At 42.2% G+C, this 23438-nt stretch overlaps 1 protein-coding gene across 2 annotated transcripts; it reads right to left on the bottom strand.

The window, feature by feature from the left end:
- Positions 1-62: 62 nt before the first annotated feature.
- Positions 63-21577, bottom strand: AKR1A1 (aldo-keto reductase family 1 member A1). 2 transcript variants are annotated; one of them, XM_059478040.1, is made up of 9 exons: positions 21053-21140; positions 18721-18816; positions 12345-12464; positions 10488-10639; positions 8359-8554; positions 7576-7775; positions 6476-6548; positions 5460-5546; positions 63-1935 (listed from the first exon to the last, which is right to left on the bottom strand). In XM_059478040.1, exons 2-9 carry the CDS (start codon positions 18808-18810, stop codon positions 1870-1872), a joined length of 984 nt encoding a protein of 327 aa, XP_059334023.1. In that variant the 5' UTR covers positions 18811-18816; positions 21053-21140; the 3' UTR covers positions 63-1869. The 2 variants fall into 2 exon arrangements, with proteins under 2 accessions (XP_059334023.1, XP_059334024.1); XM_059478041.1 differs by lacking the exons at positions 63-1935; positions 5460-5546 and adding an exon at positions 21538-21577 and having other exon boundaries at positions 6467-6548; positions 21053-21170.
- Positions 21578-23438: the final 1861 nt, after the last annotated feature.

Genomic DNA, 23438 nt, shown 5'->3' with positions numbered 1-23438 from the left:
GAAATAACTGGAGAAAGTTAATTGGGGCCTTGATATGAGGGAGGGAAGAAGTCTCAAAGTCATACAATGAGTACAGAATTTATTTAAACAAGCAAATATGCAAGTGAAACAAGCAAGAAAAACCACTGTCCTTGGCAAGATGACTGCAGTCTGCAGAGTGCCTTCAAAGTACAATTGCTTACCTAATGATTGCTACAAGAACCGTATTCAAAGTCACCATGTTTGAGTGGAACAATTAAAGAAACCAACAAGAATTTAATTTTCCTTAGGATAAAATGTCCAGTCTGGTAAAGAATCCTAAATTAGGTGGCTTCCTGCACTGAGGCAAATTCATCAGGAATTAGGAAACATTTTACAAAGGACCAGCAGTTCCTGAAATTTTGCCTGCGGTTTACAAGGAGTGATAAATGGGTGTCACTCTTTTTTTTTTTCAGTTCAGCTACACACTGTGAGGCCCAGGGCAGGAATTACCTGAGAAGGCTTTACACACAAAATGAATGCATAGATCTGCTATAAGCCTATTGCAAATGAGGGTATCCAAATTAAAGTGTCTAATTCTTTAACTTTTGAACTATTTGATACACAATACTATTTTTCTAATTGCTTGCTACTACTATGGGGAAAAATTAATGCTATTTAACAGGTAGAGAAAAATAAAGTGTTGATGTTTCTAAGGCCACAGAAAGTGTCACCACCAGAGCACAGGTAGGTGCTAACACCTCATGCCCTTTGTGCTCAGATGACCAGCAATTCCTTAAGAGACTGACACAAAAGAAAACTGTGCTTAGAATTCCAAGGGTGCATCAGCACTCAGCAAATTAGTCCCTGCCAGGGGAACACAGAGACATGGCCAGTAGGAAAACAGGCACAAAAGGCAAACGACTCACCCCGAGTTACCAGCAGCTCAGTGGTACAGCAGGAGACAGGAGCAGCTCTCCTCAGCATCAACCAAAGACATTTTTTGGCAGCAGCCAAAAATGCAACATTAAAACATTGGGAGCTCTGAAAGGTCTTCAGTCTTATTGTACAATTAGGAACTAATTTTGTGACCTTCCAGAACTCAAAATGGATGTCTTTGGTAAAGAAACACTGGACAGCTTCACGGGAAAAGCAGGATGTTTTTCTGCAAGACTTGCTGAAAAGTTCTTGTGGTTTTTGTGATAGGATCAGAGCTGCTGTCAGAGCTGAAACTCAGCACTGTGACAAGCAAGAGAGAGAACTGCCCTGAAGGCCTGCTCCAGGGTCTGCTTTTATTCTGCTCAAATCTACAGGCAAATTAAAAGAAAGGGAAAATTGACAACTCTAGGTCCCAAAAGTACTATGAAGTGGATAAAAGCACTGGGCATGGCTGATTACTTGGTTTTAATGAATGGTTTATGGACATAGTGCAATTGTAGCACCTTTCACTTTATTCCCTCTGTAAAAAATTATTAATAAAGATATCAAAGTTGATGGCTGAGCAATTCTTTAGCCTTAAAAAACTTTCACACCTTCACCCTTTTTTTCCCTCATCATGGTAGTAACTGAAGTTTTCAACACCGTTTCACAGTAGGAACCAAAGTAATGCCCTTGTCTGATAACGATGTGTTTGGAACTTGACTTAGACTCCTTCACTCTTTATCTAATCTCCGAAAGATCTGATGCCTCCAGGAGCCAGCCAGCAGTCATTGTGATAAATCCACAAACTTTGGAACAGAAGCTACAGGATCTCCAGGCAGGAGGTGGATTAGAAGTAGTACATTGTAGGAAAACCCCCTTGGGAAGGAAGGTTTAATTTGGACAGTGGCAACTGTCAAAAAATCGTGGCAACAATTACTCTGTGGAAAGGCAATTACTGGAGCATTACTTTAACACCTTGTTTTCCAGTAGTTAATAGGGGTCATTGAAGGGGTAGTGGGGGTGTCCAGCATCTCTGGCTACAAGCTTTCCATCCACCTGTGAAATGAACAAGACAGACTCAAGTCAGAAAGATACAATCCAATCTTACTCACAGTTTCAAGTTCTCCATGATTTAGACTTCTAAAACTTTGTATCCCAGAAATCTGGGTCCTGTTAGCTTTTCTTGAAAGAAAAGACACTTCTGTAGCCTAGAGCAAGAGTCTCTCACTGCAGAGACTTGAAGAATTAGACTAAGGGTACTTAAAAGCCTTGTGCCTTGTAGGTGTTACTAAGTGCTGTAACATGCACATTTCAAACACTTTATTGGAGTTGGAGCCTTTGTCCATGTTTCCATGATAGAGAAATGCTGGGCTGCCAATTTTAGAGATCAAGATGAAACACATTGAGAGGCTTGTTCAGGGCCATTTACTGAGGCATTAAAAGTGTCACCGAACTCCTTTTAGGAACGTTTCCACAGAAGACCAACTTATCCAGCTGTAAAATGGGAGCACTGAAACCAATATTCACAGATAACCAGAGGCTTGGGCTGGCCCAAAATCAGACATGGCCCTGCAGAAGTCTCAGTTCCTACATCCCACTTGCATTTATTTCTGTTGCACCAAGTCCATTGCAACACCCCCAAATTCTGTGTGGCTGAGGTAAAACCTCATCTGTAACTTTTGGGGAAGTCTGGGTGCAGCACTGGCCCACAGCACACACCTCCCCACATGTCAGGCAAGCACCATCCAGCCAAAACTTAAGTTAAACAACTAATGCCTCAGTAAAAGTTATATTAGAGAAATCCTTGATTTTATACATATAAAACGTGATGGTAGTGATCACTCAAAATGCTATGAGCACAGAGGAAATCACAGGGACTTCCAAACCAAGTATCCACTAGCAAGTGTCCCATTAGCTTTGAATACAAAACGTGCCTTTCAAAGGGACTGGAATTCCTGCAATGAGCTGTTTAAATGAAAGGAGTCACCTGGGGGCACCGCAGAGCACAGAACGGAGATGTCACCGTGCAACATTTGACTAACGCTCCGATTAAAATAGACCTGCAATGAGGCTCTCAGCTGAAGGCAATCCTTAAAACAGGACAGAAGTGTCACAGCAGCTTCAGCTTTCCTCAAGTTCTCTTGAAAGCCAACAGCTGCCTCATGTTCCTAGAATTCATATTCTTCACTCTCCCCCCAGTTCTGTCCCCCTGCATATTTGTCCACAAAGAACAGGCAAGAATTCTTGTTCACAGCAGGCCAAGACAGCAGCTGCCAGAAGCAATGTTTCACATCACTGACTCCAGTCTACTCCAGGAATGTGAGAGAAATGGGGGGATAAAATCAGCAATGAACACACCTGCAGGTCAACAGTAGCTAACTTTTAAAAACAGATCATTATGTGCTCACTACATTCCTCCTCTCCTGGCCTGACAATCATTTAAGTTTCACTTATGTATATTCCTTGGCCAATTATGTTTCCAAAGGTTTGGATTTCAGATTGGTGCAAGGTAACTTCCAAACTCTACCCAGATAAGGAACAGTTAAAAGTATAAAGCAACTTTAATTGTCTACATGCAGTGTAATAGCCTCCCCTAAGGCTTTAAACACACACAATGAGGAAGAGAGTGGCACAATTTTAAGAACTTGTGGCTATAGATCAATGAAGCAAAGCCAAGAAGAACTGCCTCATCAGTTATGATAGGAGCTCTCTTGTCACTGTCATATCACACTTTGAAATCCAGACACTAAGATTCATAGCAGAGATAGGCATGAAAGGTTAGACAGGAATTTTAATTCACAGTTGATGAAAATTCTTTCCAATAAGCCCAGAAGGGATGGGCAGGAGACAAAAGGTTCCATTGGAGATCTTAGAGCTACAGAGCTGTGATTTAACTCCACTCATCTTGCTTCTTCCTGTCTCATTATCTGACAATATGGCAATATCTTTGAAGCCCAGCTGCATCACATTCACCCTTCTCAAGCTGGATGGGCTGCCACTTTGAACTGTATTTCATCTCTCCTTTGTGAATCCCTGTGATCTGATCAGGTCTCCCAGGTAACAAAAGCACATGAATTATCCCTGGCTCATTCAAGCCAGGCTTAAAATACATTTTAATGTATTTTGCAGTTTCATTAACAAAACAACTTTGTTTGCAGCATAAGTAGCAAAACACTTGAAAGAAACATATTGTCAGCAGCAGATGTGCTTGTCACTACCCCATTCTCACAGATCAGCAGCTAAGCTGCTTGTTTGGTGTACAGACTCCTGATCCATAAACACAGAGAGAATTTTGGCTGCAGGGATGTGAAGGTTTATATTTATGCACATGTACAGTTAAAAGGATGGCCTTGAGGCTCATGTAAGCATGACAAACAGTGAAAGCTGTAACATGTATCTACCCTTGATATGAGACAATCATTCCCACACATTCACAGCTTCTTTTCTAACTTGGGCTGGTCACTGATATGCTCTCAAGTACTCAAAAAACCCACAATGATAAATCCTGGAGAAAAGCTTTCCCCAAGGAATTCCTACAGCCAGCAGCCACTACTGAAGTATAATTTACAGGCAAAGCACTGAAGAGGCCAGGCTATGCCTGACAGCTCCCAAATTTGCTGAGATTTCCTGTATCTGTACATGTAGTGTATGGCAGAGAAGGGATAAATCACTTCAGATTCATTAGAGCACAACTACAGCAACTTGTTACAGTTGCCATATCCTGGCCAGGGATGCACCAGGGAACAGCAACAGCTTTCTGTTGTAAAGTCAGAAGCAGGACAAGAAGAAATGAGAAACACTATAAAGACAGGAGATAAGAAGGCATTGACTTGGCATTTTGCAATGAGGGAAAAGGAACAAGTTTAGTTCCTTTCATGTAATAATTGAAAGACCAAGGGGACTTCAATGCTTACAATGCAGCAGCTTCTCTAAAAACAAACTGGCATCTGCTAGCACATGAGGTAAGGGTTCATGTGACACAGTGAATTACTGATGGTAAAAGATGCTGCAGCTAATGAAAGAAAGATAGAAGAGCCTAATCCAAACGCCTTACATTGGAGAAAGGTCATTACAACAGATTCTGAAAAGGGGGACGTGCAGCAGAGGGAAGGGGATGAATTCCCTGATGTGACTTCCACCATGGATGTGGAGAAGCAGCAGCACCCTGAGTCTTCACTGATCTTAGAGGTTTATGGTGCAAAGCAGACAGTGACAGCTGGCACAAGGAGTACTTCTGGAGGAATGCCATGGAGCTTAGCCTGCTTGGACTTAGAAGAACAAATCAGCAGGAGTTTGGTGAGATTTGAAGATGAGACTCTGACTTAAAGACCCATGGGAGTCAGTAATGAGAACTCAAGAGAGAGTCACCCATGTCCAAAACAGAGGACAAAAGTTTTCAACAAGCTGCCTTTTCTGTACCCAGCTTTTGAAAAATTCTTTCATCTTAGATACCCTAAGAAGATGCAGTGTTCTTATGAGTCAGTAGTTCTGATGGAAACCCTAAAGAAAGAAAACTGTAAAAATCCCAAGTGGTGGCCATATGCACATAATGAAAACTATTAGAAACACAAGAAATTTACCGTAATCATTGGCACGATGTAACGCCAGTTTTTATTCAGGTTTCCAATGTGGCTCATCTCCTCTTCTGTGAGGCTGAAGTCAAACACCTGAGAACAAAAGCCAGAGGCTTTACTCAATAACCATAGGTTGCCATCAGTTTGTTTTCTGCTAATAAATGTGAAATTGCAATTAAACTCATAGCAAACACCAAAGCAAAGGCTTAAAGTCTGAGCTGTTCACACACCTTCCAGCTCTAAGCTTACACTGGTACTGCACAGTGCTCTGTCACTAAGGTAGAAAGCAGTTTGTCACACTAAGTGCTGCCTATTCAATAAATATTCTGTTTCCATGTAGATCTAAACCTCAAGCAACTGCAGAATTTATAGGAATTTGTTGAGATTTCTAGCAGCACACTACATGCCAGAATTCGGATTAATGTGTGTAACAGTTACATGAACAACTTTTTACTTAAAGACAAGTATGTAACCAGCCAATCTTTATGAAAAAAGATCCAAGGAGGTGATTCAGAAACATCCCTCAAGATTATTTAAAGTCAGGGTTTTCAAATAATTTCTGAAGTCTCTATTTCAGAGCAGAAGTGAACCACACTCCTTCAGCATCACTAGAATGGCAGTTTGCTGGAGAAGTACTCACCAGTCCTCACTTGCAGGATAGAACAACTATTACTCATAAATAAGAGTCACTGAGCATAGTTGGAAGACTCCCTATTTCAATAAATTTGCATCTCAAAAAAATTTAAGTACAGATTTTTCATTTAGACCTCCACAAAGTACATTCTTTACCTTCTGATAACAAGACTCTGCATGTGCACATTGCACACACACACTGAGTTGCTTAAAACACATCCTTTGTTTTGAAAAAGCATCTTTAGCCTCCCTGCCCAGCATGTGCATACATTGATGAACAAGTATGAACCAAGTGCCTCAGCTTGCTGCTCTGCAAGTTGTAGGACAGCACAGCAATTACTCACAGGGAAAGGGCATTTCTGAAACTCCTCTCCTCCATTTCAGCTTACCTGCAGATTCTGCTGAATGCGAGCAGGAGTGACACTCTTGGGAATGACAACCACTTTACGCTGCACTTGCCACCTGCAAGAGGAGGTGAGAGGCTTTGTCTGTGCATGCATCCAAGGACAATAAGTATTTCTTTTGGTTGAGTAATAATCTCTGGCAGCAGAGGTGCCACTTCTGTGAGATAAAAATCTCCACAGGAGTGACACAATATTGTATTAGGACCTGGTGTACCCAAGCTAAAGCAAGACAGTAACAACTGAAATAATCAGAGAGGGGCACGTCTCTGATTAATGAAGCACCCAGGTTTCAACTGCTTTAAGCTAAAAGCCCAAGAAACATTAAGAAAAGCATGCTTAGGCATTTTAAGCAAGTTCTAACCTGACAACCACTCAGAAACTAAATGAAAACCCAGATCCCTAAAGTGCCTGTCTAGTGGCTTGAGCACAAAATCTTGAACACATTCAGCTCTCTGGGTAACATACTACTGCCCAAGACTGTGGTAGTGACACTGGTGGATACAAGGCCAGTCAAGAAAAATGAGGATAGAAATCCAATTTTAGTTTACAAGGTGCTGATCACATTCTGGGTATCACTCAGTCACCTTGTTTTCTAATATCCAGTACCTGGCTATACAAAAACAAAACAGCAAATAGTTCTTCAGTGCAAAGGAGGCAAGTCTTTTCCTCAGCCCCTCTTCCTGGGAGCCCACCTGAGTGCAGCAGCAAGCACTAGAGGCTTCAGGGAACCAGCCAGATGCAAATTCAGTGGGCAGCACTCAGACGTGGTACACTGCTGCCTTAACTGTCCTACTGCTATTTCCCAGCAGAAAAGGTACTGTCCCAGCCGTGGCAACAGTCCATGTGAACTATCTCAGACATGGATCCAGGCCCTGAATGGACCCCTCTGATCTAGCCTACCTGCCCTAAGGCAGGACCAACTCTACCAGTTTTGTAAAACAAGCACCAAGTGGGGTTTGCTTTTGATACTCCCTGTGATTTTAACCCCTTCCTGACACACTTTAAGTAGGTTGCTTCTAGCTTGAATGTTTTGCTTGACTGAAGGCTGGGTCCCAAACACCACCTCTCTCACAGTTATTCTGTACCTGAGGACGATCTGTGCAGGTGATTTGCTGTATTTTTCAGCAATTTTTTGGACCCCAGGTTCCTCTAGCAGCACAGGCTCATCCGGGTGTTTCCACATGCGATCTGGAGAGCCAAGGGGACTGTAGGCAGTGACCACCAGCCCTCGCTTCTGGCAGTGAGCAATCAGCTCGTTCTGAGCTAGGTAAGGATGGCATTCCACCTGTTAAAATGACCCACAGTGAGTGGCTACAGAACAGATATCAACATACAATGAAGCAAACAGGAAGTCAAGCACAAAAGAACCAAACATATCACAGAAGTTCATTCCAGATTCCAGAAAACATTATGAGGATAAGGTTTAAGTTAACCTTAGTAACTCAAGTCACTACCAGGAGAAAGCTTATAGGAAACAAAGAACAGATCACCTAAGCTTGGTGCTGGACTTTCCCTTGGTACCAAACAGATCATCCAACAAGCAAGGAATTTTTATGCAGTAGGGATCCAAGTTACTCCCTCACCATCTTTCCTTTTTACAGACTAAATTGTTCCTCACACGGAAGATGAACTCTTCCACAGACCTGTTCATCTAAGCAGGTAAAAATGCCCACAGAACATGGATGTGGGCCTCCTTTCCAATCTGTCTGGGAAGACAGCCTCTGTGTGCCTGCTCCTGCAGAGCTGGCTATATTCTTCCCTGAAAATAAGAAGCTGCACCTCTTGTGCTAAACACACGACATTGGTTAGCAAATTCGTCACTCTTATGGACAAACAGGAAAGGTATTTGTCTCCTTTATCCACCTTACCTGGAGCACAGCTGGCTTCACAGTAGCCACACTTAGCACATCATCGATCTGCCGACTGTTGAAGTTTGACAGCCCAATGGCTTTCACAAGACCTTTCTCCACCAGTTTCTCCATAGCCTTCCAGGTCTCCTTGTAATCAATGTAGTCGTAACGCATTGTGTTATCGGGATTCTTTGGGAAGGGATTGTCCCCTCGTCTGCAGCAACAAAGGTGGAGTGTAAGTACATGCACCCAATTATTTTAGTTCTTCACTCAAAGAAACCTTCCTCACAGTAGTCTTATAAGTTTCTACATAGTTTGAAGGACAGAGTACAAACTGAATGAATCTCTTCCATTCCATTACATGACTTAACCTATAAGCAGTTATTACACAAGACAGTCTTTCCTACATAAAGTTGTTACACAGCACTTTGAAGTACTCACCTATACAGCAATGACTACAGAGAACTGATAAACCACTGTACACAAAGCAGCAGCTCTTGACACACTTTGATCCCCATAAAACAGCTGATTTATGGAGCAGCAACTCAGAGGGCAGCTTGGAGTTGCTACCACAGGGATCTGGGTTTAAGAGCTGTCTAGGAGAAACTGTATTCAAAGGATACTGGCCTTCCCACTCCCTCTGGATTCTGTAGCTGTGTCACTACTCAATACAAGCACAGATTCTCCCAGAAGTCTTAACATGCACATGTTGTTTATAGGTTGGGTGTGTTTCCTTCCAATTAGTCAACACATTAAAAAAAATATATATATCACCATAATCACCACAGGACTCTGCTAGCTCAACAATGAGACTGTTACAGTGCTCTAGCTCAGCAGTGAATGGTGTGAGAAATGGCAGTACATGGGGACAAGGGGAGATGGTTCTTCATGTCACTGGTAAATCTAGAACCAAAAATAACTCTGAAAGCCTTATGAGCTCCCAAGTCAGAAGAGAGTAATTTTCAAGACCTAAAGGCGCTGTGATTTTCATCTGGAAGTCTGTTTTCATTTTTCGGTAAATAACATTCCTTAGCTCAGCCTCCCAATGCAACTGACATTATAAATAAGCATACATTAAAACAGTTACATAGAAATAATGGAAAACTGCAGAGTACACTGTTTCCAATGAGAAAAGAAATGAAACTGCTTTATTACACCATCAGTTTTGTCAACAGTGTCACAGTACAATCTAAATTTAAATATTAGTACTATCTAAACGTACATTATTATTTGTATTACATGCCATTATCAAATAATGTCTGATGGGGCGGATTTTTTCAAGCAATTGAAAAGCAAACCTGTTGCACAACAGAAGGAATTTTTACAAGCTCTTCCTCCAGACCAGTTTTAGTGAAAAACATTTCCTCATTCTGTTATGCTGAGGAATATATTTATACTTTGAGCATCTTGCACCTTATCATTAGTGTATGACATTCAGTTATCATTAGTGTATGAAATTCAGTTCATATGACAAGAAGGAGAAAAAACATTCCCAGATTTGCAGAACAGAGGCCTCTTAAACTGAAAGGGCTTGAGTGAAGACTCCATGCAAACCTTTGGCAAGGATGTTTATTCCCCCTGCCTTTTTGTTGATTGTAGTTGGGTGGGGAAACAACTACTTCCACATCTACAAGGAAATAGAGTATGGAACTGTGCTTCTCATGGGATTGTAGGATAAGTCACTTAACTGGAAAGCTTGCTTGTCTCTTATTTTCTCAAATCATAGAATTACTGCAATTTGTGTCATAAGAAGACAATTCGCTTCCACCTTATACAGATACCACCACAATACTGCATGTGGTTGTCCTCTCCAGTACAGTTAATTACTACAAGTGAAAAGTGTTGTCTTTATGAAGCACTTCATTCCCATTTTACAGATCAGTAGAACTAAAGCACAAAGCAGTTCTGGTATTTTCTCAAGGTTACCAGGTAGGCCAATGGCAGAACCAAGAACAGCTCCTACACTTCTCCAGTGCCTAGATAAAGACACCACACTGTTTTAAACTTTAAACACCAAAAAACACCTTGCAGGCAACATAAACAGGAAGGAATTCACAGCTCAGAAAGAACAACCTCAGGATATAACATGAGCCACTTATGTAAAACTGGTGTTTCTGCATTCTGTGCCCTCTGCATCTAGGACTTACTCAAAGGCATGAGGCCAGTGCATGAGGTACAGGTCCAGGTAATCCAGTTTCATATCTCCAAGTGTTTTTCTCAGTGCTGGCTCTACATCTTCTGGGTGGTGCTTGGTATTCCAGAGCTTTGATGTTACAAACAGGTCCTCCCTTTTAATAACCTTCAAGAAAGGAAGGAGAACATAATAAAAGGAGCAAGTTCAGAAAGAGAATTGCAACAATTCTCCAATTTGTTTTAAAACAAAGAGAACAACTGAAGTTTTGTGGTTTGTAATGTTTTGTGGTTGTTTTTTTTTTTTTTTTTAAAAAAAGGTAACACATGGAACCTAAAAATGAAACCTTTCAAAAATATACTGGATGAAGAAGTGCCAGAAAAATACACACAGTGGCAAGTCTTAAAGTATATTAAATACTTTAGCAATTAGAAGCCTTGAAAAACAAAAAAATTTCTTTTCACATACTCACTCTTCCAAACCTTCCAATTCAAGGGTTAAAGCAATTACTAAGTGTGATGTGGCCAAAAGAAAGATTACTCAGCTTATTCATATGTAAATTTTCAAATTTCCATTTAACAATTCACATTTTCCAGGCTCAACCAGCTAACTTACTTTACTCATCACATGCTATAAACCAAGATTGCTTCTTGTAGAAAGAGCGTGGGAAAATAATCAGAAGATTCCCCAAACCTCTGCACTGGAGTTCCTAGGCTGTGGAAGGAACACACTAAAACCAGAGAGCTCTACCCTGTGTTGGAAGGGTAAGAGCCAGAAATAAAACAATGGAGAACTGGTAAAAGTATCAAATGCAAAAGAGAGATCACACTGTGCAAAAAGAAGCACAGAATTCCATCAGAAAGGAGGCTTCTCACTGTCTCATGTCTGATAAAACTTCAGTCAAGTCTATTTTGAAGAATTTGGAATTATTAATTCCTTAATTTCTCTCTTCCAACCATTCAATTATTTCTGTTTTCACACAAGGATGTTGTTTAAAAGGAAGATATTTAAAAATGCTTTTTAAAAGAATTTTGATTCAAATTCTAGTTCTAAGTGAGCTAGCTAATATGAACTGAACAAAATGCTTCCCATTGTTACCACACCTAACAGGGAGGAATCCCTGGGGAGCTGAAAACAGCCTCTCTCATGCACATAACAAAGAGATTGCCCTAAAGCCAAGGCAAGAGCAGCAGGAAAGCAAGAACATGAAAACTTCCTTTCCATGGGCTGTGAGGCTGTACAGGTTATCCTTTTGGCCCCTTCAGGGAATAAATTTAAGATTCCACCTCAGCTCATGCATAGGAATGCCTGTCACATTGCATTGTACTTAGGCCTCAAACTCTCAGGTGCAGATCTGGAGTCACATTTATGAGCCTTTCACATGTGATCACTCTTTAAAAAAATTAAAATTCACCACATTTACTCACTCGTATTTTATCTATAACAAAAAACCTACAGTTGATATTTTATCAATAAAAAAAAATAAATTTGCTGTGGCTATCCCCCATTGCATGCTAGACTGGAAAGTCAGAGTAACTTTTCATATAAATATTTTACATTATAACTAATGATTCTGGCAACCCAAAGTATCCAAATTGGGATACTTTGTTAGGAGAAAAGGAGCAGGAAGAGGAAAAAAAAGACACCACCACAAGCATTTTTTGTAGCTTCCATCCAAATATCCCTGACAATCTTTCTTCCCCATGACAGCCAGGAGGTTCTAAGGAGAGAAAGCCCTCTCTCATGCCCTCTCCTGATAAACAGCAAACAGCTGGGGGAGACCAGCAGGCAAAGCCACAGCTGTGGCCCTCCCAGGGGACAGCTGTAACCGTGGCACGGCACACAGTGGGCAGGGCAGCTCCTGTGCTCTCACCTTGCTGGGCCCCACGCACTCCTGGAAGGCCTCCCCGATCTCGGCCTCGTTGCCGTAGGCGGCTGCGCAGTCGATGTGGCGATAGCCCACGCTGAGGGCGTGCTTCACTGCCTCCCTCACCTGCAAGCACAAACACACTGCCCATGCAGCCACCGAAATGCCATGTGGCACTGGGGAAAAGGTAAAAAATGCTAACAGACCTGGTGAGGAACACCCCCCAGAAAACCACAGATTTGTATGAGGTCATGAGATTCAAACACTCACTCAGGATCGGGAGTCTCTGTGGCATGGTCCTTAGCAGGGAAGAGCAAACTGCTGGCAGGCACTCCAAGAGGAACAAGAAAATGGATCCTGCACACAGGGCCAGCATGCAAGAATGTACCAGGTAGAACAAATCCCTACTCTTCACTACAGTTGTTACACTTGTCTTAAATAAAAAATGAGCTATAAGAAGCGCTTTTCAAATAAGTCATGGCTTAGGAAGACAACTTTTCTGACCAAAGTCACAAATCAACATCAATCAAACTTGGAATATACTTCCTCTTGCCCAGTAAAGAGAAAGTCTGGCTTCTAACTCCAAAATCACCACAGTTTGAGTTTGGTTCAGCCACTCACACTTAATTACCAAGACAATGCTCTTTTATGGAACGTTTTTCTTTCTTGTCTCATAATTGCACAACAGCAAAAGTCATGCTGCTGGGATGCCCCTGATGATGCTCATAACTTTACATTCTGCTTTCAACATTGCTGACAATGAAGGTATTGCCAACAGCAACACAACTCTTGCTCCATATTTTCACACAAAAGCCAGAATGGTTTTTGGAAACCAAGGCACTTTACTTCAAATCTGCTTTTGAAAGCTCTAATGAAGCACAAGCACCAAATGTCTTCACATGTGGGCCTCAGATATACAGCAAGTCTAGAAACCAGAAGAAAACACAGAATGGCATCTTTGTGAGGACTCCTAAGGAGCTTTTGAAAAAAGACTTTCTATAAATGATTGTGCAAGAATGAAGAATTACTACAGTTGCCAATGCAATCATCATCTCCCATTAGGCTGATGACCATTTAGTAACATCTATTACATTTAACTTCCAGTGGACAGTTAGCACACATTCTAACATCTGTCCTTCTGAAATACTACAGAAAGAATAATAAACCCCATCTGTACAGTGATTTCTGTACATTGCACCTCACTAACTTGTCTCTCAAGACTGTGGGAGACTGTAAATTACTCTGTATAAGGCTTGATGCAATAGGGCCATAAATGTTAAGTGAGATCACACCTCTCTTGGCATGAGATTATAAAAATATATTGACAAAGGCTAGAGGGCTACTTTGATTCAAAATTTAAAGTTCCAGCATTTTCCAATTTAAAGCTGACAAAATTAGTAATACCAAGCAAAGGTGTTTATAGTCCTGCTTTCAGATGCTACAAAAAGGCAATGGAGAATCAAATGTGAGAGTTCTCTCCTGCTGGTGGATTTGATTTTTTTTTCTTGTCAAGTAGTGCAGTAAAAGCAGACACAGGATATTCTGACTACATTCTTTGGCATTTTGAGAGGAAAACTGGAGTGTAGCTCAGTTTCCCTTAGGCAGGATGACAAAGCACTTCTATTACAGCAGTGAACTCTTCCTTTCTCTAGCAGGATGGTACTTACAGTTCTTGTTTCACCTGACAAAGACATTTCTCAGGTCACTACAAAATCAAGGGCAGAGTAATTCTGAAATCACTTGGGACATAGTAAGGGCTTTTAAGACTCAGTATCTATCCTCGAAAAAGGTGAGGTTTGTGGAGAGGGACAGAAAAAAATGTTCTGTGTCTGGAACCCCTTATTTCCTGTATCAGATTAATACTCTTTTTAATCAAACAGGCACAAGGTTTACCATAAATGAAAGTAGGCACCACTCACAGAAAAACAGAGATAAAGCACTCCAAACATGTCTCTGCAAAGCAATCAACAAGAGGCTGTATTTTTTTATCAGCATGTTTTGAGAAATTTCTACCACTGAAGAACTGGGACTGATAATTTAAATAAGGTTTGGAGCTGACAAAAATAATCTGTATTTGGGTAAGCTATTCCCAGCCTACTAAGACATTTCAATGTGAACTGAGAGCTCCTGTTCCACACAAAAGGCAAACAATCAAGAGGAAACATGCAAAAACAAAGGCATTTTTGGAGGGGAAAAATAATAACATATAGATGTAAGTTTTAAAAAAGTACTTTTTTTAACAAGAAGGTCTGTATTTTTGAGATTAACTTTAGAGAGGTATATGCATTTCATGGGAGGGGGCAAAGAACAAAAACACAACAGAGGCAGTTGAAGATATGCCTGCGGATATTTGTTGTTGTGAAGTACAAATAGCCAAAGGATCCTTCAAACTTTCCATATATTCTTTAGTTTAGCCTGTCAATACTGCTATGAAAGGAGCGATTTGTGAGTTTACTTTGCATTAGGCAAGTTGAGTCACACAAATTACTCAAGCGACTCACCAATCCATCCCCACAGAACTAAAAAGTTAGGTCTTACTAAAAGTACATCTGAATGGATCTTTTGACATCTTCCAGTCTACCATCAAGGCCCTCAGCTGGGCAGAGAAAATCCAGACCACTCCCACACACATTTACCATAGCCCTTCTTGTGACAGACAGTCTATTCCAATGCTTTGAAATCTTTCTCTCAAAGTCTTTTAGACAACTGGCAAAGATTGCTCTGATGCCACATCCCATTCCTCCCAGTGATGAAATTCACAGCTTGCCCTTGTGAGGGCTTTTCCCACATTTGCAAAGTGCACAGCTCCTCTCACAGCTCTCTTGACCACATGCAGGTGCTTCCCCCTTTCATCACAACTCACCTTTCCCAAACCTTGCATCTCTGTTGCTGCTGTCTCATCAGCTGTTTCATGCCTTTCTTGAAATGGTTTGCCCCAAAACAGACACAGGTATTGCAGTTGGAGCCTCGTTCTCCTTCACTTCATAGCAAAGTCCAAGGAACTACACTCCCATTTAAACATCCCAGTAAGGGATTTGGCCTTGTCACCCACCTTCTTTTGAAAATGGATGAACACAGTATCAGTGGCAGATTCAGATACAATCTGTAAGTCCCCATTAATTATAATATTCATTACTAGATTTCCAATTCTTCAATTTGGTTCTCCCAAGGTCAAAAAACTAACAAGCCATCTTTATACTTCCAGGCAACATACAGTTCAAGTGACCCAGGAGCTTCTTGTGCACAACCCCAAGCTATTATGAAGAGATTTCCACTCTTTACAGTTCAATACTACTGGGAAAGAAAAGGCTCTGACCAGCCACCCCTGCTTCCTGCAAAGTTGACACATTTCAGCAGTTATTTTGCTGAGAGGAAGTAGGAAAAAATCAAACAAGCACAATCAGTGCATGTGATGTTCAGATGCACTGTGACCAGAACCAAGTGTTGCTATATCACAGTTTCTAAAAATTGCACTAAAATTGGCTGAAAAGGAATTCACACCATGAGATAAATAATGCCAATTTAAAAGGTGGTGTTCCCTAAAATAAAGAGGTTTGCCTCTTATCCTTCAAATGTTGAATATAAGCCCCTTCCTTAACAGCAGTGAATTTTTTTGTGCTTGTAACCAGGATTCTCTGTACTAACAAATTTCAAGAACTAAGCATTCTCCCCCGAAGCTGCAATCCTGTCACAAGACACCCTGTCTGACTGGTTTTCTGAGGTGCACTCTCCTCAGCTTTTCCAAGGTTTCACACAGAAATACCAGCCCTGTGTCTCCCTGTCCCACAGAACCAGCCTCTGCCACTCAGGTTAGGCTGCTCATCAGGTGGGGATCAATCCTCCAGGTTGAAAGCATGGCTCACTTGAGAGAAGAGAACAAAGCATTAAAGGATTACAGCTAGTCCAGCTGTAATATCAAAAAGCACAATACTGATATTCTTGATACTCCTGTCTGAATGGATTTCTCTTTGAACTGATTCATGCTGCCAGCTCATAAACTTCTGTACTGTGCTCCCTTCCATTCAACAGCCCTCCACCATATTCCTATGGAAACATGCAAAACAAATTTCTCTTCTAGCACTTGATCATGTAAAACACAAAACATCCTATTATTTTTATATGGTGTCAATCCTATAAAATCCTTTCAACATGGAATTAGATTCAATTATTTTCCCCTATTAATATCTAGGAAACTGGGACTGCAATTTGGACACCTTTGTACTGGACTGCTAAGATCTGTCTACACGGTCAAGGCTTGTTTACACTCAGGAACAGTAACAGCAGTAATAAAGAAATTACTCAAGCTTGGCAAGGGAAAGAATTACAATCTGCAAAATATTTACCCAAAATAATTTAAAAGCCATCCATTTCCACACTTACTTCTAATGCAGCACTTGAACAAAAGAGCTGTTGATAAATAGCCTCTACTTGGGAAACAGCTAAAGCAAATTTAATCAATGCTAATTCTTCTGCTTCTCTGGGTTTTTGGCCCCTAGTCTTTAATTCATAACAGCAGTATTATCCCTGAACTACATCATGTCTTTTAAAGGGTAAATCATCTGGACACTGCCAAATTGCTGCTATGCCCCTGAATTTTCAAAAGTGGTAAGCAGAAATTCATTTATTCCATAGGAATAGCAGCAACTTCTGTAACTCCGGCCCTTTCCACTGCACTTCCTAGATTTTTCCTTCAATACATTCTACAAGGAAGTCTTTGAAGACAGCAGATATTCCAAAGAAGTGACTCCCAGTGACTTCCAAGGAAACCCAGAGAACATGGCTGGATCCTGTGTGGGGTTCAGCTGCCAGCAGCACTGCTGATTATGGCAAAATCCAACTGAATTAGGTTTAAATTATGCACAAACAGGATCTGTCCTGGTTCTAAAGCCACACGTTTCTCAGAACAATTAATTCACAGAATAAACAACACATTCATATTTTGCTTGTTTAGTTTCAGACATTTTTAGACAAAGCATATTTAACTGTTTTGAGTGCACAGAAATTCATCCATTAAGTTTGTGCATGTTAACAAACTTAATTCAGCTGCCATTTGATGTTTTAAGTGGCAAAGCTGCAGATTCACCCTTTTCCTCATTTAAGAGGTTGACTGAGCTCTCACACCAACTCAGCTTCCACATTAGTACAGCTATTCCCAACAAATCCACTGTCCTGACAGCTGTTTGGACAGGAAAGCCCACAGTAAAATGGCTCTGAATAGATTTAATTTTCCTAGCTTGTTTCCCACCTCTTCCTCTAGCTGGCACAAGAGAATTGCACATCTTATCTTAAGAAGAGTTTTAACTTTCCCTCTCAGTCGTGAGCACAATGTCATCCAACATACTCCAAAAAATATCTTAAAGCTCACACAGAAGTAGCAGTGAGACATCCATTTACTGCACAGACATGCAGTGGTGTGCATAACCCAGAGAAGCTGTGGATGCCCCATTCCTGGAAATGTTTGAGGCCAGGGTGGACTGACCTCTGAGCAACCTGGTCTAGTGGAAGGGTCTCCCTGCCCACAGCAGGGAATTGGAACTAGATGGTCTTTAAGGTCTCTTCCAACCCAAAGCATTCTGTGATTCCACAATTCTTTGCATACCAGCTAGGAATTCCACCAAGCAGTGGGCATTACCTTTCACAGCAAGTACATACAATTTCTTCCCCAAAAAATGTATAGTTTAACTAAATGAAAGAGATACAAAAAGACAGACAAAGGGGAGAAGCATTACAATAGCAGGCACACCATGGAGCACATAAACATTCCCACAGACTGTTTGTAGTAACACACAGAATTGTTTCCAAGTGTGGTGTTTGCCAATTCAATGCATTCAGAAGCAGAGTGAATGTCTAATGATACATGAGCCTTCTTATTCTGAAAGCAGGCTGACCCAAGCAAGTTCTTTGTTTTCCTGCTAACCATTGGCTGGCAGCTGGAACAGGACTTATTACAAGAACAACTTGAGTTTCTGCCTCCCAAAATAATGCTTTCTGCTGAGTCATCAGCCTAAGCCAGAGGGGTGTCTGGTCAGACTGGCAGCCTGAGGACTTGCCAGTGGAAGAGTCCAGCACCATGTTATAGAAACACCATTCACTGGTCTTCTTCTGGGTTTATGTCCCAGAACTCCACTGCCCAAGGCCAGGGCTAACAAGTCTGAAGGGATCTTCCTTTCTGGAAAGATCTGCTATCTTTGTGTCTTAGGCCTTCGTCAGGCACATACATACATTCAAATACACACATTCATACATTCAACTTCAGTGGACTCAAGACTAGAACAGCTCAAGCAAAGGATCCAGGCCTCAGATCTGGGACCTTCAGAAAAAGTGCACAAACACAAACACACATGCTAGTTGAGAGCACAGTATCCTACTGTTCCCTGCTTACTTGGCCACGGTCACTCTTCCAAGTTCCCAGTCCCACGAGAGGCATCTTCTGCCCAGTGTGGAGTGTAACGAAGTCGCACGTTGCAGGCATTTTTGCCTAAAGAGTAAAAAGAACAAAGAGTTTTGCAGCAATTCTTTAAGCTGCAACAATTTACTTTTTCTGCTCACAGCGGCAAAGTTTTTCATCAGCAAAGGAAGGGCTTACAGCGTGTCCCAACATCCTCACAATCTATGTTTCTGCTCAAACAGTTAAAAAGAAACTGCATTCAGGATGAGCTCCAAAGCTGGCTAGCTGATTTCAGTTACTTCCCAAGCTCTGCTGCCTCCAAAATAATGAACATTATTTGTTTAAAAACAAAAAACAACAAAAATAACCAAGAGTGGAAGAATGCAATGTTAGTTACATCTGACTGTGTAGGAGGAATGGATGCTTTCAGAGTTCAGCATCCACATAGCATACTATCCCAAAATAGGTCTGCCTTCTCAGTATTGTCGTTTTCCTCACATAATTAGGTCCCAGCTGATGGATGTGTTCACACAGAGTTTATGCTTTCAACTTCTTGCTCAGCTTCTCAAGCCACACTTTTGTAGATTTAATAGCAGACACCAGATAGCACACTTCTTTTTCAGAGGGACATACAAGAGCAGTTGGAGTGATCCTGACCTGAAGGCCATTGTATACCAAGGGGCTGGGGACCCCTGTGACAGTTAAGCTAAGTAGGTCCAGGCTCATCTTGTGCTGCACTTCACACCCAGCCTGGTGCTGTGGGATGCACAAGCTGCAGAATAAGCTCAGCAGCAACCTGTAACAGGAGTCTGCATTTTGTACCTGCAATTATGCTACCTATGTGTCCTTGCCTTTATCTAAAAATGCAGGAAGTTCTCCTGCAAGCATCCTTTTGTCTGACAGCAGAAGTGATGAATAGAGGTATTTTCTTGTAAAAGAATCCCCAGCAGTTCAAATGACCAAAATAGGGTAACCCCTGCTATGGACAGGGTCTGCACACTGTGCTGTGTGAGATCTGCCCAATGCTGCAAAGCTGGGGCTCCCAGCACCTGAACGGATGCACAATTATCAACACTCTCCTCTTTCTTTAAAGGGTTAGCTCTAAAAAACATAATTTGAGATTATACCTTAGAGTCTGAGTGCCTTTCTTGTCAGGATTGTAATGGGCCAACACCTCCTGGTGCAAGACAATCATTACACTGAACTAACAGCCCTGGATTTTTACTGAGCTAAGTCCAGCTATTGGTGCTGAAGACAATCACTGGTGAACCAAACTGCAGCTGTACATCTGTTTTATTGGGGTAGGGGGTCAGAGAAAACAGGGTGATGGTGCCAACAGTATTCTATTCTGAACTTGCACAGCCATTTTGTAGCCAGCTACATGCAAGTGGGTACTGTTCACCTGAATTTAGTTGCCTAAATAAAGACATCTTCTTGCATCAAGCAACACAACTAAAAATGCAAGTCTTTTTCATTCACTTTGGTCTATAATACAAATAAGATACCAACTGTATGCTTTACACAACCATGTTATGCAATCATCTTAAAGGTAAGAGTTCAGCCCAGAAGACAAGGTACACGTTTAATCGATAACTAGCATCAGCACATTTTTAAGAACCATCTTGCTTCAGGATTGGACATTAACACCACAGAGAGATTTGAACTATAGCCTCTGGAAGAATGGAACACATCAGAATGGCAGACACTGGAAAAAAAATATGTTCATTAGTACTTTCCACTTAGATTCTTCCCTAAAATAGGGAATTCAGGAGAATCACACTTATGATGCTAGCCGTAGTTATTTAGTTCATTAAAAAGCTGAAAACCGCTTCTTAGAAGGACAGAGATAAAAACAAACATAAAAGCAAACTAATTCTGGACAAGTAATATATGGTTATGCCTTAGCATCACCAACCTACTGCCACATTCACATAAAGGGATTAAAGCTCAGAGTAACTCAAGGACAGTGTAAGGCTGGGAGGATGCATCAATAACCACAGTAATGCAAACTACCCCGGTTCATCAACCCACAGCTACAGCTCATTTTTAACCTAAAGCAACGAGTCTTCAGCAGTAAAGCAACCATAGCTATGCACGCCATTAATACGTATAGATATGCAAACAGGTACATATTAGCAATACTTAAATCGCTGTAACTGAGCAGCTTCTGCCGCACAGATCAGGGGTAACCCCTCCGCATTTTGGCACCCCCGGAGGGAGAGAACGCGCCTCCCTGCCCCTTATCGGGGCGGCGCAGGGCGGGCCCGCCCGGCGCGGGAGGGCCAATACGGCGGCCCCGCAGCCCCCGCAGCGTTCCCGCACTCACCGCCGGTACCGACCGCTGCTGCCGCCGTTACTGAGGCTGCCGCTCCCGCTGCTGCCCGGCCCTTCCGCTTCCGCCGGGAACGCGGCCCGGGCCGCGGGCTGGGGCAGCGCGGGTGCCGCTGTCGGGTTCAAATGTGAAAGTCCATCAGTGGGGGTTTAGCGGCCCTGACCCGCTCCCCGTAACTCATCGGGCCCCCGGCACCGACCCGCTCCTGTTTCTCATCGGGTTTGTCCCGCTGATCTCCCCGGCCCTCCCGGCCCGGTTCCCGTCGGGAAGCTCAGGCAGCCCCAGCCTCGCCGCTCCCGCCGAGCGGTGAAGCGATAAATGCGATGGGCTGCACCACACGGGGGAAAGCGACAAAAGATAACCCTGGCCCATAAATTCGACAAGAAGGGTTTGCATCTGCCCGACTGCTGTTTGTCGCGGCCTCTTGAAGCCTTTTCTACTTGTAGGAAGACCGAATATACCCAGTTTTATTTGCGAACCTAAACAGGAATCCAGGGGAAGTGAAAGGCTGATTGCACTCGCTTTGCTTCAGCTTTTGTGCTCTAAGGTGTATAGAGAAGTCGCGCTTTCCGAGAAGGCTGGGGCTCTGCTCCTTGCAGACGGCCGGGAATTCATTTCCTTGTTTGCTCGGGACCGCAGTGAGATTAAAGCAGGCTGGTTCAGCTGAGTGCTTTCACTGCTGGCCCAGGGACAGCCCTGCTCCTGGGAAGTCAAAGCCTTCCACTGAAACAGACTTTGGCCTGTAATCGAGAATCAACTGTGCACCCAATCTTAAACACAACTAAAAACTGATTATCAGCTTTGACTTTTACTCCAGGATTCCATCTTTACAAGCAATTTATAAAGATTCAGAACTTAGAGGAAGATTAGATCAGAAATAAGACAATTGATACCTCTGGTGGGGCTTTGAAGAGCCTGTTACTTATTTCCAGAGAGATAAATCTGCTGCATATTCTGTCTTTGCTGCTCTGACTCGAACTGCTCAGGAGGCTTAAAGGTACAAAGGTCAATTAATCTCTTGGGTATGCATGCTACCAGATTTTTCTCTTGCACAGCCTGTTTTGATGAAATAAAGGAAAGTGGAAGAGAAGTGCAAGGACAAGGCAACAATTATAAGTAACGGGAAGCAGGAAATGAAGGAATAAAGGGGGAGAAACCACTGCTGAGTTTGATTTATTTATATGAAGACCATGGCAATCAGATCCATTTGAAAATCCACAATCTTCAAGCAGAAGGAAGATTCTTGAACTATGTAAATCTCACATATGAAAACTTTAACAAACCTCAGCCTCCAGTAATGTAATAGGGGAGCAAAAGAGAAAAGGTAAAGAAGACTAAAACATTTTGTCATCAAAAAGCAGTGGTTATCAAAACATACAGTAATAGCCTGCTAATTGAAAAAAAAATGCAGAGAAGAGGCAATTTTGACCTAGAAATAGAATCTTCACTTGATTCAAACAAGGAAAGCTAATAGGTGTGTTTTATATTTAATTACATGAAGTTGTTTCCATTAAAATGATTGTGCACAGCTGCTTGTGCATAAATGCCCCATGTTGCTGGCGTGTCAGCTGACTTTCTGCACATATTAAATTAAATTGTCCCCACATGGCCAGGACTCGACTCTGACTGTGCCTCTGGTAGTGCCATGTGTATGTAGGAGGTTTGGTACATTCAGGACTCGGTGGGCTTTTGGCACATGCAGTGATGAACTCCACAGGGAATGTGTGGGGTGTCCCAAAAAGCCCGCTGGCTTTTGAGGGCATGCAGGGACTACCTCTGCTGTGTGCTCCAGGGGCGTGCCCAGTGTTGCCAAATCCATTACTATTCCAGCTAAGTTTATCTTATTCTGGAAATCTTTGTTACTCTTACACAAAACCATTCTCAAATGCATGGAAACCCAAATGTGTGGTAATGTTCTGAAACAGGTCCAGTTTCTTTGCCTTTCTTTTTACACACAGCAGGGCATTTGTTTTTCACATCAGGGGCACATTCCCAACCAAGATACATGGGAGATACTGTGATCAAAATGATGGATGTGAAAGCTAGTTTGGCTCCCAGTTTGGGTGGTTTCACTGCTCTGGCACTGCAGGGCCTGCCAGCTCCTCTTGGTTGATAGATGAAGTACTTATTGTGTCCCTGTCTGAGTGGATGGGTGCAGAGAGGCCTGCACTGGGCTCTGGTGCTCCATGCTAATCAGGTACCAGCTGATCCTGTCTGGCAGCTGTTTTAGCAGAACACAACAGCACAATTACACTGCTGTGGGGAGAGAACTCCATCCTTCCAGCACCTGTGGGGGTAAACATGTCCTTTATTTCCTGGAAAACACAGTTGTTTTAATCTAAGTAGCATCCGACATCTAAAGGTTGAGAAAGGCTACAGA

This window comes from Ammospiza nelsoni, chromosome 9, assembly GCF_027579445.1.
Source record: "Ammospiza nelsoni isolate bAmmNel1 chromosome 9, bAmmNel1.pri, whole genome shotgun sequence".
Taxonomy (NCBI): domain Eukaryota; kingdom Metazoa; phylum Chordata; class Aves; order Passeriformes; family Passerellidae; genus Ammospiza; species Ammospiza nelsoni.
The sequence above is the reverse complement of the archived record's forward strand: the minus strand, read 5'-3'. Positions and strand labels throughout refer to the sequence as shown.

Coding starts and splice junctions, on each gene's coding strand:
- AKR1A1 (XM_059478040.1), bottom strand. CDS start 18,810: ATGCCTGCAACGTGCGACTTCGTTACACTCCACACTGGGCAGAAGATG. Junction 12,465..18,720: donor GGAAGAGTGACCGTGGCCAA/GTAAGCAGGGAA, acceptor TTGTGCTTGCAG/GTGAGGGAGGCAGTGAAGCA. Junction 1,936..5,459: donor ACATCGTGCCAATGATTACG/GTAAATTTCTTG, acceptor TTCATTTCACAG/GTGGATGGAAAGCTTGTAGC.